The sequence below is a fragment of the Rhopilema esculentum genome, chromosome 3 (assembly GCF_057945365.1).
Source record: "Rhopilema esculentum isolate cy_ngs chromosome 3, ASM5794536v1, whole genome shotgun sequence".
Lineage (NCBI taxonomy): Eukaryota > Metazoa > Cnidaria > Scyphozoa > Rhizostomeae > Rhizostomatidae > Rhopilema > Rhopilema esculentum.
This window is the reverse complement of record NC_142817.1, coordinates 3,404,488-3,424,101: the sequence shown is the minus strand read 5'-3', so window position 1 is coordinate 3,424,101 and position 19,614 is coordinate 3,404,488. Positions and strand designations below refer to the sequence as shown.

The window sequence follows — 19,614 nt, the reverse complement described above, 5'->3', positions numbered from 1 at the left end:
TCAGTGAGCATCTAGGAAAACTTCCTTTCTGGGTTTATGACTGTCACCAACGGTAGTTATCACTTCCTTTTTTGTTTTCTCTTTACATTTTATCTTTCATTTAATATTTAATTGTTGTTTAGTTTTGCCTTATACACCTAAGAAGATGTTCAACCCAATATTCCAGAGACTTTGGTACCAAGGATGGTTTAATTCAAAATAGAACCTTTCATGCTGCATTAACAGGTGCATTCTGGTAATTGCATGGTGTCCTCTGAGCAGAAAAGTCCATTAAAGTAATAGGGTACTCAATAGTTCCCCTAATTTCTATATTCCTGCTGGCCTGATTCCTAACCATCAATTCCTGGACACTAGTGTTATCGATTCCCGAATCTCATTCAAAAAAATTTACTATTTCCTGATGATGATTCACGCTTCCCTGAAAAACATATTAGGTACTAAATGTATATATGAAAACAAGTATACCAAGTAATCTTTAAGTTGATAACAGTTGATTGGCATACTGGCAGAATTTGAAATGCAGTTTTTACGCATATTCAGAACTTTTCAAAAGCAATTTGGATTCAATTTGGTTACCTAAACTATGAAACTTGGGAGTTTAAAACTCATTATTTGAAAGGTGTTGCGAGATATCCAGATCAAAATACAGAGAAACATCGTTTTTGACAAACAATGCAAGAACATTCAAGAGTATTCAAGAACAAAATGAATGTTTAGCTATAAGAGTTTTGTGAAAATGATCTGTAAACTTGCAGACACACAATTGCTTAAAAGAGCATCCATTTCAAATACTGATCAGCTGCATTACAAAAGAACAAAGGGGTAACTCAGACATAAAGATACAACAGTGTTAAAAAAAATTGTGTATGTTTAACCTACAACCATTTAAATTATCCAACTATGTGAATAAACTGCTGTCAAAATAGAGCCAACAATGTGCTTATCTGTCATCGGTACTGAAATTTGAGTCATTTTGTTTCAAGAGAGCAGATTTTGAATTTTGCAAAATCATGTTTCTGAACTTATTGACACCTTTTGCTTTACTCTACTTATTTGACAAAATATCTGAATAAAACATCCCTTTTGAACTTTTGACCAAGAAAATATGTGACATGTCTTGAAGTCTTCTAACATCAACTTGCACCTGGACTAATGTTGGTAGACATGTAACATGAGATTTGAAGGCGTCTTCCTACTGCTTTAGTGATCTCTCCACAAAAATCAGCTTATGACCGGTGTGGAATCCATGTAGCTTACGCCGGAGATATCCGGCGTAGACTAAAGATTTCTCATGTCTTTCTATTGTTTATTTGCGTATTTCCGGCATGAGCTTTACATGGATTCCACCCTGGGCTTATGAACCTGCTAAAATGTGTTACAATGCTTCATTTTCATCTGAAAGATTCTCCCCTTCAACTTTTAATGGTTTAGCTTTACATTTTTGTCTATGTCTCTCTAAGAAGTCAGGAGTGTACCATTTTCTGCACTTTGGGCAGGGCTGTGGCCTTTCTTTTCCAAAGTATTCCATTATCTCAACGATGCCAATAACAACACAAATGACATTTTTCATAAGAAGGACAGAAACATCTGTGTTGTATTTATGCCAAAGAACAGACCTGATAATGAGATTTGGCACGTTAACAAGGAACACAAATGCACAGGAATATAAAACTTTGGAAGATAATGAGCTGACTTGTCCTGTAAAACTGTTTATTTTGAGCTCAAATAAGGCAAGCGTTGGCAAGAAGAAGTTCAAACATGCAAACACAAGCACAGCTGTTGTCAATGCTCGAGGAAACTTGTGCTCTTCTCTGTCCAAAAACAAAAACTCCAGCAAGTCTAGGCTATCAAAAAGGTCAAATGCGATGCTTCCAGTCAAACTTTGGATGTAATACTTTCTGATTGTATGTGGTTTTGAGTCGTGATGCGCATAGACAAGGAGTATGAAAATGAGTGGCGTACAGGCTGCACCAGCTTTCAGAGTGTTAGGCCCAAAAAAGTCCTTCTCCTTCAATCTGCTTGCACCGGAGCCACCAAATAGTATCGCAATTCTAGGTGTTAAAAGGGCTGCATATACTAGCCATGCTGCAAATGCAAGTGGAAGCTCATCTGGATATTCTTCAGGGTCCTTCCCGGCATCTACCTCGTCCTGCTTAAATTTAAAAAATCTGTGCGCGGTGATGAGACACACAACCCAAACACAGATTACTGTGACGTCGGCTATGACGAAGGATGCCCAACGAGTGTCATGTTCCTTCACTAGGTATAAATCTAGTATTGCTCCTTGAAAAATTAGCAAAATGATGCAAGAAATTTTAGCCGCGAGTTCTAGAGCAGCGAACATCCTGATCTCACACCTCTTCCTTCCTTTGAGGAAGGAATTTTGATCACATTTCCGCTGTCCTGGCCCTGGCCTCCTTTACACAGTTAGGCAAGAACCTCTTTTCAAACATTAATCAGGGAATGCAATGACAAAGTCGCTTCTATATCATTGACGGAATCAACTGCTCAAACCCGATTTCGTTTAAGAAGCAAATAAAAAGTAGAATAGTGCATGGCAAATACTTGGAAAAATTTTCTGGGTAATAGGTTATTGGTTTCCTTGCATTAATTTTCTCTGTTTACTTAAAGGCAGTCTGTCCCCTTCGTGATGCTCAGGGAAATTACGCTATTGTGGTTCTTTGTTCTGATTGTTTATTTGTGCATTGAATCAACGATGCATGAATATCGTGGCCACGAAAAGAAGTTCTGAGAACAATCTAGAGTGCAGCTGATTAACAATCGTACAACCTTAAAAATATTTGCTGTTCTGGGAATCACACCCAAAGCCACACCCAGATCCACACTTTTCATAGGCAAACAAAAAACGATATTCACAATAGCCAATATGACAAGCTTTTAGTTGCTTGTTATCACTGATGCGAGCCTAAGTTGATTTCCTTGAAAACTTAAAAAACCTGCAAGCAAATTATTTACAAAAAAACGAGTAAAATTTTTTATATTGATGCAAGAAATTTAAATTGCTTGGCGATACTAACTAAAAGTTGTAGTTATTTCAAAGGTTTTGCGTAATTTTTCGTTAGGAAATATCCACCCAAGAACAGTGAGCAAGTCTTAAAACCTCCTAATTATATATTTTTTTATCTATTAAATGTGAACAGTCGCTTAAAATGAAACAGAAACGGAAAAATGATTTCAGGGTAAAAAAAGCAAATTAAGTTCAAATTTGACTTTTACAACTTGGTTCATAAGGCTTAATATGTAATGCCTTTTCCTTCTAAAATCCGGTAATCTGAAATGCTCTTCGCATTTGTAAAGCTGACAGGCTCCTCTCTCTCACATAAAACTAATAAAAATAAATTACGCTTTCCTGAAAATTTTTCGTTTATTACCAACTACGAAGCTTTAGTTTTCGGCTGGGGTGGGTAAACTCGAGTAAGAGCCATACCTGAGGGGGCAGGCTTTTGACAGAAAAAATAAATAAATAACAACAAATCAAGCTTACAAGGGTTACAAAGCAACTTTGAGTCAAAAATAGAACAATGAATCAATTATAAAATGTCAAAATAGCAAAAAGCAAGTTTTTCGTAGCCACTCATTTGAAAATTCCACGAAAGATATCCAGTAGCTCTAGTTAGGCGTTTTCGAAACAAGGTGAGTCAGGGCACTCTGACGAAAAGGTGTGCTGCACTCGTTTTATATAAGAATCAGTAAATTTAAGTTCAGGCCAACTGTTCTTGGTTTTTTCGAAAATGTGAGACTGGATTGTTCTTAATTTGTTCTTAAATTATTAGGGTGTAAGCAGCACGGTTGCTTGCTTTTCCGCTCTAGGGAAGTATTTAGGCCTTATTTGCAAAAAAGTTAGTGGAACGAGAAAACCTTCATTTGCCGAGAAGTTTGAACATTCAACGAAAAAGAAGCTACACATGTCTAAAATTTCTCGCTTTTGAGATAAAATGTTGTAAAAAATTGCATTTTACAGTAGCTCAGCCTCAGCTTTCTCTTAATTTGTTCTTAACTTTTGACTAATTTTGGCTAATCGTGTTCTTATAAAGTTGTTCTTATAAAGAGTGCAATGTCGCTTTCTTTGGGCAACAATGTACGTCATAGATGAAGAAAGGCATCCACCCCTTGCCGTAATCGCACGCCATTGCTGCACTGTGTATCATAATCAGAAATGGAGCAGCGACTTCATAATTCTCCAGCAAAAACTTGTTTCTAATGTCGTTGTTGTATTTGAACTTGCAGTGGCTCTACATGCAACCTCTCGCTATTCTGTGACGCCGCTGCACACACCACATTTGAATATTTCAAGACATGGAATATTTTGAAATTAAACAGGTTTAGTGTTGCTTACTTTTCAGAAATGAAGTATCCCCCTTGCCAAAGCAATAACCTAGCGAAATTTTTATTATGCCAATTTTTCAAAATATTATTTGGAAAAACTGTACCCAGAAGGGGCAGGTTTTTGTCAAAATTTTCATTTAGGGGGCACATGAGGCTGCAGCTACGTGGCTGTTTGATACTGTGCTGTTATTTGAAGACATTTGAGAGCACAAAGCTGAGAATTAACATCTTTTACAAAATCTCGAAATCCAAGAAGTAAAAGAAAAGGCAGAAGAAGACGAGGAAGAGATTAAAGGCGAGGAAGAGATAAAACATAAACATTGATAACTGGATGAATCAGAAAAAGGCCAGAGATGAAAAAGAAAAAAGAATTGATAGAATAAGAAAGGAAAAGGAGTAGAAAAGGAAAGAGAAAGAGAAGAAGAAAACGGTAAACATGAACCATCAGAAGAACAAAAGAATGCAGATGCAGACAAAAATTAAGAAGAATAGGCCACAAGTAAATGCAAGAAGACGAAGAAGGAGAAGCAGAAAAAGAAGAAAGATTACTCTCGAAAAAATTCATACAGTAAAATTTACTCTTATGACTTTAGCAATAATACATATCATTCTTCATAATTTTTAAAATTTTGATGTCATACCAAATAGAATGATACCACCTTACTTATGCTCATACCTGCAACCTGGCTGTTTCATATGACAACCACAGCCGCAGACAGATATGAAGATTTGTGCAGACAACTACCTTATACATTAGCTTCGACACCAGAAAAAGAGAACAGGGCACCAGAAAAAGATCACAGGGCAATTGAAGTCAACTTTCATGATACTATGCCAATTTATACTAATTCTTAGTGCGAACAAAAAGTTGCTTGTCACTGATCCCTAATATCCAAAAGTTTTATTTACACGTGTTCCAGTCCAATGCTGGGTTCACCGTTGAACGAAATGTCTAAGCCAGAATCCTAAAAAAACAAAGAAAATAAACTGTCTGTAAAAGAGTGATATGCAAAAGAAGGTTGTTTGGCTAAGATTCTCTTTGAATAACATATTTTGAAAAACAATCTTCCAAAGAATGACTGCATAAAACATCATACATAATTCGTACTTTTACTTAATAGCCTATATAGTTAGACCCAGCCAGCTTGCAGGCGAATGTACAGTAAACTCTCAACAACTCGAGCCCCTGATAACTCGAACATACGCTAAGTCGAACAGATATAGATTCCCCTTGTCTAATACTTCCATTTGAAAATCCCCCGATAACTCGAAAAATCGCTATCTCGAGCCATTTAATTGCCCCTATGGATTTTTGAGTTATAGGGAATTTACTGTAGTTTAATTCTGGCTAAAAAGACACTTTGCTAAACAACAATTTTCTGGTAAAATAACTGAATTACAAGGTAAGATACCTAGATTTTATAAATAAACCCTGGTCGTAAATCTAAAACTATGCATCTAGATTATTAGACTAGATCCTTAGATTTTTAGACAAAATCATTAAAGCAGACTGATCGGCTAATGAAGATTTAATCAGCATAGTCCATTTGATTTACTGAAATTGAGGTCTGGGTATTAGCTTTGTCGGTTTCCTAGAAATCTGCATTGCATTACGTCACCGTAGAAGATAAACGTCAATAGCAAAATTTCTTTTTTAATATATTCCACTTTTATTTCTTGGTAGCCTCACTGTAGGTGCAGATAAGTTATGAATAATCGTTATAGAATGCTATCGTACTTGGAAATCCATTAAAAGAGACTTGGAGTTTTAACGTAACATGTTTTAGATACTGGTACATACCTCAAAGCTTGTAGCCCTTTGTGTGAGTCCAGCTCGCTCTCTATTTAGCTCGTCTAGAAATCTTTTAACACGAACGATGATTTCAGAATTTTCTTCTCTAGCCATGTTGCTATTGTAGCCATAATTCTGGTCCAGATCTATTCTATGCTTCTTCATGAGATAACGTTTCACTAACTTTTTAACGGTTTCCTGGGGAAAAAATTGTCTCGATTTCTCTTATATCTATCAGTCTATGAATAAATTTAGCTAAGTTAGCGAGCTTAAGTTCTCTGTTCAGTTATTAAATTTAATGCTCCTACTGGAATAAGTCAACATTCTTATGATACTATCATATAAACATACAAAGGAAAACCAATTAAAAGCACATGCAGTCTAAAGCCTGGTTTCCATTAAATTTTATTTTGCTCTTTATTGCTCGTTATGGCTGCAAGTTGCTGCAAAGAACCATAACAAGCATAAAATCAATTTTCCCCAAAAACTATTCCGAGCAACGAAGAGCAACAACGAGAAACAAAAAACATTTGCTCGTTGTTGCTCTAGAGATATTTTCGATTATATCTCTAAAATCAAAACGAGCCATGACGAGCGCCTGTTTTTCAATGGAAACATGAAAACCAACAACGACGGACAAAGACGAACATAAAAGAGCAGTAATAATAACCCATAAGCCCCCGCGTGGCCGTATCCATAAAAGTTTTGTAGCACGTTTCCATAAAATTGATTTTGTGCTTGTATTGGTTTTGAGCAGTAGCTTGCAGCCATAACGAGCAATGAAGAGCAAAATAAAGTTTAATGGAAACCAGGCTTAAGCATTTCTACAATTTAAAAAATAGATTAGCAATCTTCTTAAAACTCAAGAAACTCAAAGAAGCCAATTAATCTAGCCTAAAAAATATAAAGATATTGAAGAATACCTCGTAATTTGTAGGAACATCTTCTTCTCTGTTTTGCTAAAATTAACCCACCGCAGCATGATGATTATGTAGATCAAGGCATTAAAGCATGTTAGCATAAGAACAATTTACCAGTCAAACGGACCTATTTAATTTTTTAAGGATAAGCAGATTTAGCCTCTAAAATATCACCTTCACTAAATTCTTACCCACTTAAACATAAAAAGAACAACAAATTAATTAATGTGCAAAGCCATAATGAACGTGCGCTTAGAGATTGGGTCTTGCATCTACCAAGGCGTATGATTTTGTTCAAGGCAATCTGTCACGACGTTGATTGGTTATAAGAACAAAGGAATTATTGTTTCCAGTCCCCTTTTAATTTATCGCATTGTATAAAATATGGCGGAGCGCTGCAATCGTGTTTAGGCTATTGTTCCGGCTATTGTTCTCGTTAACCAATCCACAACGAGACAGATTGCCTTTAAGGGAAATTTGCAAGGAAAAAACTATGCACATACAAATAAATTTACACTTCGTATCACATTTATTTTGATTTACTAATCATCAATGCATATAAAGAATGTCATTGAACATTCTATCTAGAAGGCTGTGAAGCCTGCTTTCTCTCTGTCCATGTCATTCTTTTACACGTTACAGTAGGAGAAAGTACACATGGAGAAAGGGAAGTCAGCCGTGATGCATACGAGGCGGAACAAGAGGACAGAAGGATAAGGAAATCACGACTTTAACGTGCAATGCCAAAACATCCTAATTTGTGTTACACAGTATACTCTCGTTAAGTGGGACCCTGGATAAGTAGGACGCCCGCTATGAAGTACAGATTTTCCCGGTCCCTTGAGCTGGCTTACCCTTATGAGAAGATTCGGAGAAGTAGGACGCCCGCTTACAAGTACTACACTTTTGGTCGGTCCCTTGAGTGTCCCACTTAACGAGAGTATACTGTACCTGTTGCTAACTGGTAGAATTGGAAAAAATAACTAATTGCTGCTACCGTCAACTTATTTACCATCACCAAATGTTTATTGTCGCTAGTTTCGAAAAAAAACAAGATTTTCTACCCTAAATAACTTACCGTTGATTTTCTATCATCATTTCTGCAAATTTTGGTAAAAACATCTTTGAGGAATTTCCATGTTGGAATAAGGTTAAAAGGACATGGAAGAAAATTTTCATAGCCAATATAATCAATCCACAATTGCGTCTTTGCATATTTGTGTTCAACTTCAATGTTATTCTGAAAAGAAATGATGAAAAGAATCAATAGATAATCTCTTGTAATTGGAAACAAAAAAGTTTACTATCTGAAAACACCTACTCTGGACTAACACCTCGTTTTCCAATACAAAACCATTTTTTTCACAAACTCAAAACTTCCAGTGTGTTGATAGAATCACATTTTGAAAAAGTATTGTACCAATAGAGAGGTAAAGCACTAGTGAATCAATGCACTTGCATCAATTCTAAATCAATTCCCATAAATAATGTCTTAGAGAAATAATTAGTTATTGGTGATCCCGACTAAGCCATCTTCTTCAAAGCTGAAAGACAGAAACTATGACAATATCTTTTATCAAATAGTTTCTATCAGCAGGACAAGGCATAAAAAGGTTAGCCCCTGGATCTTTAAAATGTATGGGTATTGAATAGAAAAAGTGGTTATAAATTATTAAAAATATATCTTGCTGAAATAATGTGAAGTCCATCACTCTAGGATAAATGAACAAAATTGTTCACGTTCGGATTTGAATATAATAGAATTTACCTTAATTTGTTGGTAAGAATTGCTCATCATTGCTATCAGCATGTTTAATAAGACTATCATTGATACTCCGTAGTAAAGAGTAAAAAGCATGGCGCTCCAGAGATAAACAACACCCCCATCGTTGAATTCTTCCAAGCTTTGGAGCCCGACCATGTTTAAACTTGCCCAGGCAAGGGTTACAACAGTTGCTGGTAGTCTATGAGCAAGATAATATTGTAATGCATATTAAAATTGATACATTACTTGTTACTAAGCATATATAAATTATGCAGATTTATGCAGGAGGCACAGAAAAGTCCTATCAATCAGGGGGCGTATTGCAAGCAAATATCATGGAAAACCATACATTGATGCAGGAAGTCACTATAAAAAAGCCAAAGAATCACAAAACATTCCTTACTCACCCTGTAAATCCTTTGCTCAATACAACTTGTACTTCAGATTTGTTCGCAAAGGTCATCGTGTCACTGCTTTTAGGCACCTCAACGTGCAATGAATTGTGAAGGAATACCATACCAACAGAAAACGACCAAAGAACGACAAAGCTTATAAAAGCAAATTGAAAGATCACCTAAAAAGAAGGGGCAGTGCTAGTAACAATTGATGACGATTAGTGTGATTTTGCCAGTGATCAGAATTGATAAGGATCATTACACCTGTGATCAAAGTTGATGATAATCATTCTGTTTACACACTTGCATAAAAAACATTTTAGTTTCAGATCAAAAGGAAATGAAGGCTATGATCATAGAGGTTGCAATACAAAGCTGTATACACAAGAACAAACGTAAAAAGATATAATTATAAATTTTGAACGGATAGGCTGATACTATAATGATCTGTGACTAAAACTATACCAACTATACTAGATCTTTAATCAAACCCGTTAAATATGTTAAAAGTCACTAAGGACAGTTGGGAAGAGATTTGAAGATTCATTCAGGAAAATAGCTCTTGTCATGTTACAGCGATGATACTAAAGGCTACATTGTTGAGCACAACGAGCGTTTTTAAAAAGCAAACGTTTCAAGACACAATGAAATTATGTCTGTCTGAGTATTTCTTGAATTTTTGGTTTATTTATGGCTATCTTTAAATTTGATACTAACAATAAAGTGTTTACAGCAAGCATTCTGCGCAAAGATATTTCTTTAAAGACTAGGAAAAGTGCCTTACATACAGGGAAAGTTCATCCTGTTTGGGAGATCGCAGCTTATATATGCTAAAATTACGTGGAAATACCTACTTCTATCATTTTCCCCAAACACAGCTGCAATAACCCAAGGAACCTTGCTATCTGGCATAAATAAACCAGTCTGAAAAAGCTCATAATGGTGGCACATGTAAAAATTCCGTTGGATATACTTCTGGCCGTTTTAGCAAGATTTCTGTTGGCTGGTGTCTCCACAAAATACAAAATGGCCCAAATGCAGAACGACGTGAGCATGAAAAATATCATCGACATATCCATCAAATTCCAGCCACTGGAGAGGTATCTCTTATATCCAGCTTGATATAGCTACGAGAGAAATTCAAGAAACAAGATTTGTGCGGGCTATTTCTTTAGTGGTATTTTACAGACTATTTAATATTCATTCTAGAAATTTTCCATTGCTTTGAAAGATGCCTTCGTAAACCATTACGGCAACGTGGGCCTCCTGCCTAATAAGTGTTTTACAAATATCAAAGCAACACGCTTACTGTTTTTCTAGCTTAGAAAAGGAACTACCGATAGAAAGACAATAAGCTGCACTAGTTTACCTTACTTAATCACATCTTTTGCTTCTGAGAAATACTGATAAAAATTTAGCTACTTTTCTAAAAGCTGTCTGTGAAGTAAAGCAAATAAAAGAACAACAAAGTCTTGAGTATACTAAAAAATTTTCCCTAAAATGTTTTTTAAAGTTTGGGCCATTCACCAGAAGAACGATGGACAATCATCTATTTAAGATATCTAAGGGAAACTAAAGAAAAAAAACCTGGTTGATTTCCGCAACAAGAAGGCTTATAAGCCATATGAATATAACGCATTCTAGGAACGATGGAGTTTTGCCAATCCTCAGACCAGATGCTGGTAGAGCAGATATCAGGGCAAGCAGACCTACAAGACGAATCAAGCACACATAACTTAGCAATGCAAGTTGAATTTCAATACGCAAGGCTGAAATGAAGCGAATGACATGATTGCAAAGGTACAAAGATTGTCACTGCCGTTTGTGACGATTACCTTCGTTAGGCGCTTTCTTATTGAATTTTTACTTTCAGTTGATACTCACCGTTGTTTGCTGGCTTTTTTAGCTAAAAACAAATCTTTATATATTTCGTTTTGCAATTTTATCTATTTTTTGCCAACATGTGAATAAAGTGTTTATAAAGATAATAATGGTTGCAAAACTAGCTGCCACGAATTGATGTACGTTGATAAGAGACTCTATGACAATGTTAAAACGACGCATCATCCGGGATTTTGCATTGAAAGAGCAGATTTTGATAAAAAAGATATTTTTCAGTAAATCGCCTCAGCATTTTCCATTTAACCCTAAATTATACCAGGGACTGCGGATGCGGGAAAGGGCTATGGTGGCTTTTGCCCCCCCCCAATATTTTTCAAAAATGTACCTAAAACCATACAAGAAAACGCCCTGCTTTTAGTTTTTTGCATGTTTAGTCCACCCCAAAACTTTTAAGCCCCCTTAGTCTGTAATATTCTCCGCTGTCCTTGAATTATGGACTGTGGCTGTTTCATTAAAGACAATGCAGTTTCTCGGAATTTGAATGTCCTTCCCAGGATTCAAAGTGTGGGCATTGCAAAATTTGGAATTTCGTGAAGCATCCTGGAAAGGCCATTGAAAAGTCAAGCTGGGTCTGCCTTGAATTAAAGTAGAAACTTAGTTTTTCAAAGTAGATTTGTTAAAGTTTATTTTTCTGCTCAGAAAGGATTCAAAACTGTCGAAATCAATCTACTACGGCTGAAAAATTGACCGTCGCTACCCTCTAATTACAGCAGTCTTGGCAACTGGATCCGTGCTGATTGTGCGACTGTGCGATCACACTTCATGGAAGTCGTACAAACGAAATCGCTTGATTGAAATCTTATATTTTAATTACAATGCTAATATTAATTAAAAATAAAACTATTACTTATCTTCGGCGCTTTCAAACATATGTTGCTAAATATACCCTTTATATAAGATTATCCAAAATATTTTGGAATTCATTAAAAGCAGGTTTAAAATAATGTGTTTTTAAGACGCATTTTTATTATAAACCTTTGCCATTATTGATCAAATATATTCTGCCTAAATCTAAACAATGTTTGCTATATCCAAAAAGCTTTAATTAACGTCCAATGCCGATAATTTGATAAATTCTTTGTGCAACAGAAAAGATTGTGAAATGTCAACGTGGAAAACCATTTTATTGAATATGCAAGTCATCTACCCAAATAATAAGACAAAGCCTACGATAAAGTAATCACATCAGCACATGGCTGTTTTAATTAAAACGCTGCTTTGCAAACAAACATTTCAAACATTCTATTTATACTTTCTATCCCTAGAACAGAAAATTGGTATATAATACAACCTGTTGATTTGAGAACTCTTTTATAACGGTCCTTTGCTGTTAGAAATTATGAATCGTGTGAGGCTTGTCACGCTAATGCAAATTAATATGACTAGCTCACGACAAAAGTAAAGTAAGCCAAGTTAAACAATCGAAAAGTGGTCATGGCAAGCATCTGTAGAATATTCTAGTATTAAGTAACAGAGTACCAAGAATGGGAACTTGTGGTGACCCCTATTATTTTCATAAAATGCTTCTAAATAGTTTACTGTATTCATTTCTGTGGAACATAGCTTCAAACATCAAATCTGCTTAAATAGAGACTACCATGATTATGGCTAAACGTTTTGTAGTCTAGGATAAATGCTTAAAGCCTGGTTTTCACTAGACGATTATCACGATTATCACGATAACGATTAGGCTGTAATCGTCTTTATCCATAGTGAGTACATCAAATGTAATCGTGTTATGCCCTCTAATCGTTATAAAACCATCACGATTATCGCGAAAGGATATCAACAATTTTTGATATCTTTTCGCGGTAATCGTGATCTGATGACGTCAGTCTTTTTGTTCAAAATAATGTGAAGAATTAATAATGAAGGGAAAGGAGTGTCCAAGGCACTGTGTCCAATGCAAACGAAATGTAGAGAAACTGTCATTTTAGTCATTCGGTGTGCGTTATGTTAAGCATATCTCATCAAACATTCTGATTTCAAAATGGAGAGTGAGAACTAGCAATTCGACGAGAAACTTTCTGAAACTGTGAGAAAATATCTGTAATGAAATTCGCGGTCGTTCAGTCGTTGTTCTCGAACCAATCCATGATGTTCGCTAGAAGTTTTATTTTTGAAAATATCTCTGACCTACAACCTTCTCTTCTTTTTCTCTCAATCTTTTACCTATTTTCTCCTCTGTCTACGTTTTCTTAAGATATATACAGCGCTCATCATTGTAAGCAGTTTTTTTTATTCCTGTGAACAGTCATTTTGAGTATACGATTAACGCGCCAGTGAGTACATGATTTAGCTGAGCATCCTACTGTCAAGAAAATATTTTATCGCGATAATCGTTATCGTGGTAATCGTGGTAATCGTGATAATCGTCCGGTGAATACCAGGCTTAAGAATTTTTAATGGGGTGCTAACTTGTTTGAAAGTTTTAAAATAATTTGTTCTTCGAATTAAAATCTGTTCATTAGATTACTAACTTACCCAGAAATGTCACAAAGGAAGATGCTCCGTTGATGAATTTTACAACTGGCTCTTGCGAAGACCTTCCAAAGCTTGTACAAGGAAAGAAAAGATAGGCCAATGATGTAAATGGGTACAAGATAGATTTGGTGACGACATACATGAAGCGATAGACTGATCCACCAACACGCCATCTTGGAATGTTGTTAAAAACCAAGGTAGCGATTGCATGCTGTGGTATTGGGTGAGCTACGATCTAATAAGAAAAATAGAGGTCAAAGACATAATACAAAACAATCAACAGTATTCTTGCGGCTGGAAAATATAACGACCAAAAAGTGGGACAGTGGAACAAAATAATTTGAGAAAAAAATTAGGCATCAGCGTTTTAGATATGAAGCCTCGCAGAGGTAAATAAAAACTATACACCTGATGTTTTTCAATGATGTGAGATAATACTGAGGATTGATCTACAACAACGTTGGAAATATGCGCATCTCAGATTTTGAGGTAAGGGTATGTGTTGGTTGAAAATATAAGCTATTTTGCTCTAGAAAACTGCATGTTTAACGACAAATGAGAAAATTTAGAAACAGGCAGGAGTTTTATTCTGATGTGCTTTAGCGAGTTGAATACTTTTCAAAAAGAACATGTAAAAGAACAAGCTTCGTTCCTATACACGATCGTTTCTTTCCCATATTCCAACATAGCGGAAGCCAAAGGAAAGAATATAGCAAGTTTTAATCATAAACCATGTTTTGCGCGGCCTTGCAAAAAGCTGGGGCAAACATTGTTATGGAAATAATGAGCGTCAAAGAACACGGTTGGTAAGGCATCCATGCGAGGATTTTCCACGAGAAGCAAGGAACTAATGAGTTTGAGTAAATATGAAACGTTGTGATAGCATGTGAGCAAATGTTATCACGCCATGACAAGGGAAAATTTTCAATGCTTTGACAATTAGCAACAGATGTTGTGACTTGACTAGTCATTGTTGTCTAAAACTAGAAAGAGGAAACTTCTGAACTTTTTGCCTGCTCTCATAAATATAATGTCATGTTTTGGATGACAGATTCTACGTAATAATCAGATTTTTTATTTGATTAAACCTATATCATGTAAGAATTAGGAATTTCTTTCACATACATTAATCACAACGTTTTACTAAAAATTCGAAGAGCAATCCTTGCTTGCAAAGTATCTTCTGACATTACTTCTGATGTCATTTGTCAATGACATTACCCCTTTCGAATGTTCTATGGAAATCTCTATCCACGAGCTTCGATTGTATCTACCAAATATTCTGCGACTAGGACTCTTGCGTTTGGCTTTGATTTGTCGAATTCTAGCTATGGGGATTTCGATTAAGTTTGGTTCTGATATGAATTTCCAACTATAGCTCATTTGATTTGAATGCTGATATTCCTTGCATAGGAAGGATACTGTCCCTTCAAAAAGCTCTATGCTTTCTTAAAAAGGATAGCGTGAGGCCAAAAAGATATGTTACCCTAAGGTACCCTCACTTTGTAACAAAATGTGTTCCTTTTCCATTGAGAGAGAACAGACTAATTTCATTTATCGGCGTATTCGCTACGGTGAGGATAAAAAAGGAATTCGGTTAGAGGATAGTGCAAAGTCGCGACGAAGGAGATTATCGCAGGGCCTTTTTGGTGGGTGATTTGTGCATCGACTTAAAAGGGATGACAGAACTATTTGATAGATGATGAACAGGATAGTTTAAGAAAATGATTATGAATGGTTCTTCTCATAAACAGTTGAAATTACTTGATGTGCACCGGGCTTGGAACTCACAAAACAGATTTTAAGAAAAATGCAAGGCATTAAAAGAGTAGACTTACTCAATGAGCCTCTGCTTTACCATTGTCTCACTTTATGGGCGCTACAACAGACATAGCGTCTACCAATTCATGGGGTAAGCATATTGAAAGGGGCATGGTAGGGCCCCTTCCTCTCCTCAGTAGCTTATACAGCCTAGTAGCTTTAAACAGACCAGAAACAATGTTTCAAATTTTAGGCGCAAACTTGGAAAATGTAACATGACGTAAATGGATGCGAAAACTTATGGACCAGCTAAAACATTCAAATCTCTTATCTTATCAGTATGTAATTTGAAAACGGACAATGTATTTCCACCCGTTATGCATAGAATACGTTATAAAAATGCTTACATTTTGGTAGCATAAGAGAAAGAACTGAATTCAGTGCGTTGATTTTCTTTTGGTTTTAGATCACTTCTTTTCAAATGCTCGCATCGGTGCAAAGGAAATTGATAGTACATCTTTTAAACAGTTGTCAAGATTCTTTGTTACGTCAAACAGGTTTTCAAAAAAGCTTCAATAATTTGGAAAGCAGCTTGTTGTTCTCGCGATTGTGCAACGAAAAAAAGCTGATATAGTTCGCAGCTGCCTTGTGTGCTTAAACAAGCATATTGTTTCTAAAATCTTCCTTGCAGCATTCGAGTTGCAGAGTGAGTTAATGGAAGACAGGTCAACGTGCCAAGGGTTCCATTGACAGCTATTAAAATTACGTGGTCTATGGATTCTGTTCACTTCAGCTGAAAGAGGTTACGCTGGCCTCGGTTTAATGATACCATGACAATATGCTAATCACCTCCTGAAAGGAACGACGTTTCCAAACCATTGAGGATATTTCATAGGGGGAACAGAGGACAACTTGGATATATTTCGGAGGTTTAGGGCTTTTAGAAACATAAGATGATTATGGTCCAAATGTGGCTAGATACTTAGGCCCTAATTTGACTCGATGATTGATTACCCTTCTTACCCCAGTGACCTCTTTTCAAGAATATCAAGAATGTGATTCAACATTGTGTTTGAATTCACGCATAAAAACAATCTTTGGAATGATGCTCTCATGTAGACTGCCTATCAGGTCTGGTCTATTGTGTCTCCAGACCATGAATGTCTCTAATTGTGTCTCCAATGTCTCTAAATGTCTCCAATGCAGAGGGGGGGGGGGGGGGCAAATATGAAAATCACATATCTCAGAGTCACATAAACATGTAAATGCAATTTCTATTGAATTGAATTGGTAGACAATTCAGTATGTTGTAGTGTCCGAAGTGAGGCAATAGCAAAACAGAGGCTCGTGGAATAAGTCCATTTCAATATCTTTCCAAATCGTATATCTTCTCAAATAGGTTTTGCAGTTTCAAATTACCAAAACAATTCTCACTTTCCTAAACAATCATTTTCATAAGATCTTAAATAAAAGCTTACTTTGCATTAACATAATGAAAAGACCCGAATTAATCAGAATTAATACCAATTATTTCACAAGAATGTATTAAAAAGTGCGCTCACCTTTTTCAATTTAAACTTGACAGCGAGCTTAACAAGCTTTAGTGACCATTTTCGCTTAAAAACGTCTTTTTCGCTATTAACATCATATTCAGTCATGTTAATTAAACTGAACTGTTCTTGGGACGTTTCAACACAGTCAAGAAGGTCCATGCAGTAAGTCTGGACTTGCGCATTCAACTTCGTAAAGACGCTTTCGTATGAATCCTCTATACGTTCGAGACGCCCCAATGCATGACTCATCGTAAATGCTGTCGTAAACGGGTCCGTGCTCGTTATCGATAACCACACGGGGTTGCTCAACGCACTGTAAATAGCCATACGGCTTTTCGTGCGTTCGAGAGCGTCATCTTTACACAGCCAGCACTTACATGCAACGTCATGCGGTCTTGAGATAGTAAAGCCGCGCGATAAGAATACCTTTATCAACGCATAGTTGCCCATCTTCGCAGCAAGAATCAAAGCACGGACGTTAGTCCTTGTCCTCCACTTGAAACAAACACTAGATGACAGAAAATCTTCGTTACTCCCCGATTCCATCATTAAATTCTGCCTCCCTGCAATTTCTTTACAGCCTTCAACTGCTTTATCGAGCAGCAAAGCAACTGCATTGACAGATTGGTGCTCGACAGCTTTCACCAGCAGTTCGTCTATCTTCTTCTGCTTTTCATCGGTTGTTGTCATACTTTCGAGCACGTAAGAAGCTTTGTTCGTCATAATTTACAAATTTTTTGTCTTATTTGATATCTCACAACATTCTCAAACTGTAAAACAAGCAGAGATTTAGTGAATACACAACTTTTTACTAACAATAACTTTTTTCACTGCAGAATAACCCAAAACTAACCCAATTTTCACTGCAAAATAACCCAAAACTTGCCCAGCTCTAATCCAGGCAAAATTTTATAATTCATAAAATGTATAATTTATATTTTACAAGATACAAATTAACCTTTTAAAATTCTCTTTCATTCAGATCATTTTTATAAATCTTTAGAAAACCTTTTAATTATAGAAGATAATATCTAGACTCGTCGATCCGGGCAAAAACTTTTTTCCTGTTCATTGTTGTCAGAGAATAATACATCAAAACATATCAAATTATACAATTCATTCAGAGATAAAATATTATACCCTTAAGAAGAAAGTTTGGAATCAATTTATTGCCGAAGAGAAGGTAAAATCTGTGTGACGAGAAGGTAAAATCTTTTTTACTCACTCTTCCATTCATTCAGCCAAACAGAACAAATACGCCATTGTTTTCCTGTAACGTTCTGCAGTCATTTATCATTGAAAATCCTCTCTATCCCACACAAACGTCCATTAAGTAAGTTGCCGTTAAACTGAAACTGTCCTTGAGCGTTTGTTGAATACCAACGAGAAAGAGATGATCAACGGCTCCTCTTCCTGCATGACAAATGCAAGAACAACGACAGGTATTTATTTGCGTACCTAGTTTATAAATTATTCACAGATGTCAATATCATTGAAGAATTATTGGTCTGCAAAGTCCATGAAATTAAATTTCTAATATTAAAAACTTGAAAAATAGTGAAAGATCGGGAATATGACTGAGTGGATTGTAGAAATTTGATGAATATTTTTTAGCCTGTTAAACAAGACACGTGGGATGATAACACTGTTTTGCAGATGACATGTCTTTAGCGGGAAAACAAATTCAGGAGAGGTTCGAAACTGTCAAAGTTCGAATGCAATTTATTAAAGTCTATAGAGCCTAGGCGTGTGTCATTTGGTAGAAAATGAAAGTTTAAAAAAAGCGCAAACTTCTGGGAGCAAAGTTTATGCATGTTGTAAGGTGTCACGCAGTAAGCTACATAAAGAAGTCACAAACAACTGAAAACAGTCTTTCTATTAAGTCTTTTACGCTTGTAGTTGTAAAAGTCCCTTGCTAAAGCGGAGATATCTATTAAAAGGTGTCCGCTACTTTGTGCGGCATCCTCTTTTAGGAAATGACCGGGAGAAGTCTGATATTTGGAGGTTACCGTTATTACCGTCAAAAGGAGGTGGTTGTTATTGGGAGGAGGGATTCGCTTTCTGAAGGTGTCTGTTATTAGGAACTTGACGTTATTTAGAAGCGTACGTTGTTTGGACGTAGCCACAATTAGGTGACTAAAGTAGGTGACTAATATTTGGAAGTGCCCGTAGTTTGGAGATGGTCGTTATTAGGATGTGTCTGTTATTTGGAGGTGTGTTTGTTATTTGGAGATGGCCGTTATTAGGAGGTGGTCGCTATTGGGAGCTGTCCGTTATCTAGAGTTGGTCGATATAGGAAGGTATTATTTGGAGGTGGTCGCTATAAATTGGTGACTGGCCTTTGGAGGTGCCCGTTATTTGAAGTTGTCCGTTATTATGAGGTGGTCGCTATTGGGAGCTGTGCGTTATCTGGAGCTTGTCTTTATTGTGAGGTGTCCATTACTTGGAACTAGTTGTTATTGGAAGATAAGGAGGACGTCGAATGCATACTTATTCAAATCACTGGACAGAGGCGGATCCAGAGTGAGTTCCTTGGTGCACAGAACTCGGTCAGTTTTCCAACATATATCTAGAAATAGTGTTGCCTGAAACAAGTAACCTAAAAATTATAAGTTTTATCACAGTCTCTTCAAAAGCTTAGAATTGCCAGTTTGATGTAATCCGTTCTCCTTTTTCCTTCCTTCTTCTCTGTCGG

At 36.2% G+C, this 19,614-nt stretch overlaps 3 protein-coding genes across 4 annotated transcripts in view; all 3 read right to left on the bottom strand.

Annotated features, from left to right (window-relative positions):
• Positions 1–853: 853 nt before the first annotated feature.
• Positions 854–2,410, bottom strand: LOC135692585 (transmembrane protein 121B). Its single transcript, XM_065210769.2, has one exon. The coding sequence runs from the start codon at positions 2,342–2,344 to the stop codon at positions 1,376–1,378; it is 969 nt and encodes a 322-aa protein (XP_065066841.2). The 5' UTR covers positions 2,345–2,410; the 3' UTR covers positions 854–1,375.
• A 1,476-nt stretch (positions 2,411–3,886) lies between these two features.
• On the bottom strand, positions 3,887–18,283 carry LOC135692743 (transient receptor potential-gamma protein). Its single transcript, XM_089113316.1, has 11 exons — positions 18,145–18,283; positions 16,929–17,689; positions 13,606–13,840; positions 10,807–10,928; positions 10,074–10,346; positions 9,232–9,398; positions 8,828–9,023; positions 8,138–8,299; positions 7,063–7,098; positions 6,149–6,337; positions 3,887–5,312 (listed from the first exon to the last, which is right to left on the bottom strand). Exons 2-11 carry the CDS (start codon positions 17,640–17,642, stop codon positions 5,253–5,255), a joined length of 2,154 nt encoding a protein of 717 aa, XP_088969442.1. The 5' UTR covers positions 17,643–17,689; positions 18,145–18,283; the 3' UTR covers positions 3,887–5,252.
• Positions 18,195–19,614, bottom strand: part of LOC148960498 (uncharacterized) — a 35,467-nt gene continuing 34,047 nt past the window's right edge. Inside the window, exon 16 of one of the 2 annotated variants that reach the window (XM_089113324.1) lies at positions 18,195–18,332. The gene's annotated coding sequence lies outside the window, so the exon portion shown is untranslated. Of the gene's footprint in view, positions 18,378–19,614 lie in introns of both variants that reach the window. The other variant, XM_089113328.1, reaches the window with a different exon arrangement.

Excerpts from the sequence above, each read along its gene's own strand:
- LOC135692585 (XM_065210769.2), bottom strand. The coding sequence starts at position 2,344 with ATGTTCGCTGCTCTAGAACTCGCGGCTAAAATTTCTTGCATCATTTTG.
- LOC135692743 (XM_089113316.1), bottom strand. The coding sequence starts at position 17,642 with ATGACGAACAAAGCTTCTTACGTGCTCGAAAGTATGACAACAACCGAT. Across the intron at positions 9,399-10,073 it reads GTTTGGGGAAAATGATAGAA|GTGATCTTTCAATTTGCTTT; the intron begins GTAGGTATTTCC and ends CCTTCTTTTTAG. Across the intron at positions 8,300-8,827 it reads ATTCTTACCAACAAATTAAG|AATAACATTGAAGTTGAACA; the intron begins GTAAATTCTATT and ends ATTTCTTTTCAG.